The following is a 2,500-nucleotide window of genomic DNA, read 5'->3' as shown; positions in this document are numbered from 1 at the left end:
CCATCTAAAATTTGTTGATGAAGTGTATGTGTCCCCAGACCAACGTTTAATGACAAGTCAGCTCGGTGAAAGCAACACCAAAGAAGAAGTGGGACCAGACATTTTCATCAACCAAAGCAGCTTGACCTGCCTGGCAGTCACATCAGGATCGCGCCCCCAGGATGCCGTTGTCGGAATGGAACCCTACACCGGCAATAGAGAGCAACAATGGTTCTTTAAGGAAGGAAAATTTCTCTGGGGGGGTAACCACGCTTACTGCCTCGAGGTGGACTTGAAGAAATCCAGAGCTAAACTCGCTGATAACAAGTCTTCGTCGTTGAGGTGGATGTTTGACGAAAACGGGATGCTCTCCGCGGGGACTCACGCATTGGACGTGCCTTGGAAAAGCCCGAGGACGAGCGTCGTCCTGTGGCCTACAAATGGGCGGGAGAATCAGAGATGGTGGAGGCTCTCAAAACTGTGCGACTTGATTGGTCACTGCCTCTATCCATTTCCTCCATCCAGCCTGACTCTCTATAAGAAAGAAACAGCACGAGAAATAATCAACAGATTGACCCCTGTGACTGAACCGCTCCCTTACCCTCGCGACGTAACAACTTTCCCCGGTGCCGTGGACGCCGCAACTCCTCGGCTGAGCAGATCCCTCCTGCTGGACCTCTCGGTGCTCGGGCAATCAAGGAATCTGCGCATGACCGTCCCTCAAGACTGGCAAGCTACCGATCTCTACGTAGCTCCCGGAGAGGTCTTTCAGGTTGTTCTGCCTGACGATCTGCCACCGGAACAAGCAGATCAGATCAAGGTGCGTGTTGGCGCACACTGTGATTGCCTTGATCTTACTTCGACCAATGTGTCGGATCAGAGAAAGTTCAAGAGGATGCCTGTTATTACCGACGTGTTTGAAGTCTACCCTGGAGTGAATTCACTTAGGAGTCAGTTTGGCGGAAGTCTCATTTTCATGTTCGAGGAAGGGGACAACTTTGTGACCACAGTTGACGTGCAAAATGTTATAGCAGCTCCGTATTATAAACTTGGCAGTAGTGCCAAGAAAACATGGAACAAATCAAAGTACCTAGATGCACCCAATGCCATTTTGGAAAGTGACCGCTTTGTATTCGTCATCCCTACAACATCTGCTAGCAGAATCACTGACCCGCAGAAGCTGATGCAGAAATACGACCATGTCATGGCAAAAATGGATGATCTCTCTGGTTTCGGAGATTGTGACCCGCCACCCCGAGGGAAATACTGGCTAGTCGAAGACGTCCAGATCTCTTGCGGCAGTGCGCACGCTGGGTTTCCAGTGATGTTTGATCGGCAATACTATGACTTAACGTCCCTTGAAACGCCTCACCACTGGGTTATCAGCCACGAAATAGGCCACAACTACCAACAAGGACCTTACTGGTCTAATGTCTATGGCAGCGAATCTACCGTTAATTTGTTTTCCGTGTTTGTTGAGGAGGAGCTAAACACAGGAAACCGTCTGAAGAAGCAAAACGACTATCATAGGGCAACGAAGGCAGTCGATGAAGGCATGGACTTCGAAGGCGCTGACTGCTGGCTGAAGCTGGTGTTCCTGATGGAAATCAAGCTCGCCTTCCCCGAGAAAGGCTGGGAGATGTTCCGTCAGCTGAATCGGACGACCCGCGCCCTGTCGGAGGAGGAGGCCGAACACATAGCGTCAGAGAGTCAGCATCAATTTGATTACGTCTACAAGGTGCTGAGCAAGAGCGTCGGCCAAGACCTGATCCTGACGTACAAGAGATGGGGCATCGACATCAGTCAAGAAGCGCAGGAAGTGGTACAGCAGCTTGGCCTCAAGGAGGCGCCGGGAGATCTCTCTGTGAGGTCCTGAGACTTATTTATGCTTCTGTTTGTACATGATTCCTTTTCTCACTTCATCCCTCTTCTCTCCCCCCTCTCTCACTCTATCCATAGATGTCACACATGCGCACACACACACACACATACGTGCGCACAGACATAGACTCATTAAAACACTCACAAAAACGTCCTATACACGTGCGTGTCGAGCACCGCAGTTAATCACTAATTTTTGAATGAAAAAAACATTATTTTCTCACTGAACCACTGACTGAAAAAGTACTACATATGGTATTTTTTGTCTCAGTAACAATAAAAACAAACTTCTCTTGTGGATATCCCTCGCTATACACATATCCTCTTGAAGATATATGATAATTATTCCAGTATTTGTTGATATTGCCATGGTCCTTAAAGGTCGGCTCAAAGGAATATGGAATACTTAAAAAGGCACCTTTCCTTCAATATCTTACTTGCAAGCACATACTTCATATATCCACGTGTACAAATGGGACCGGTAATTAAAGACGAAAAATCTGAACGTAACAAGTAACTGTTACTTATTTGATGCAAGCACTATACTTAGATATAATTAAGCACTTGCATGTAAACATCTTTCTATATTTTTGTCTGCTTATCTATCTGCCTCTAGTAATATGTTTCTATATCTTTGTTT

The 2,500-nt window shown here is 47.1% G+C and overlaps 1 protein-coding gene across 1 annotated transcript in view; it reads left to right on the top strand.

Annotated features, from left to right (window-relative positions):
* Positions 1-2,152, top strand: part of LOC122243793 (uncharacterized) — a 7,702-nt gene extending 5,550 nt beyond the window's left edge. The window contains exon 3 of the mRNA XM_043001506.2: positions 39-2,152. Coding sequence (XP_042857440.2) covers positions 39-1,855 — 1,817 coding nt within the window. The 3' untranslated portion in view covers positions 1,856-2,152. The remainder of the gene's footprint in view (positions 1-38) is intronic.
* The last annotated feature ends 348 nt before the right edge of the window (positions 2,153-2,500 follow it).

The sequence above is a fragment of the Penaeus japonicus genome, unplaced genomic scaffold, assembly GCF_977035675.1.
Source record: "Penaeus japonicus unplaced genomic scaffold, GWHDUDI00000001_assembly GWHDUDI00000015, whole genome shotgun sequence".
Classification (NCBI taxonomy): domain Eukaryota; kingdom Metazoa; phylum Arthropoda; class Malacostraca; order Decapoda; family Penaeidae; genus Penaeus; species Penaeus japonicus.
Note: the sequence above shows the minus strand (reverse complement) of the source record. Positions and strands in the feature narration are given on the sequence as shown.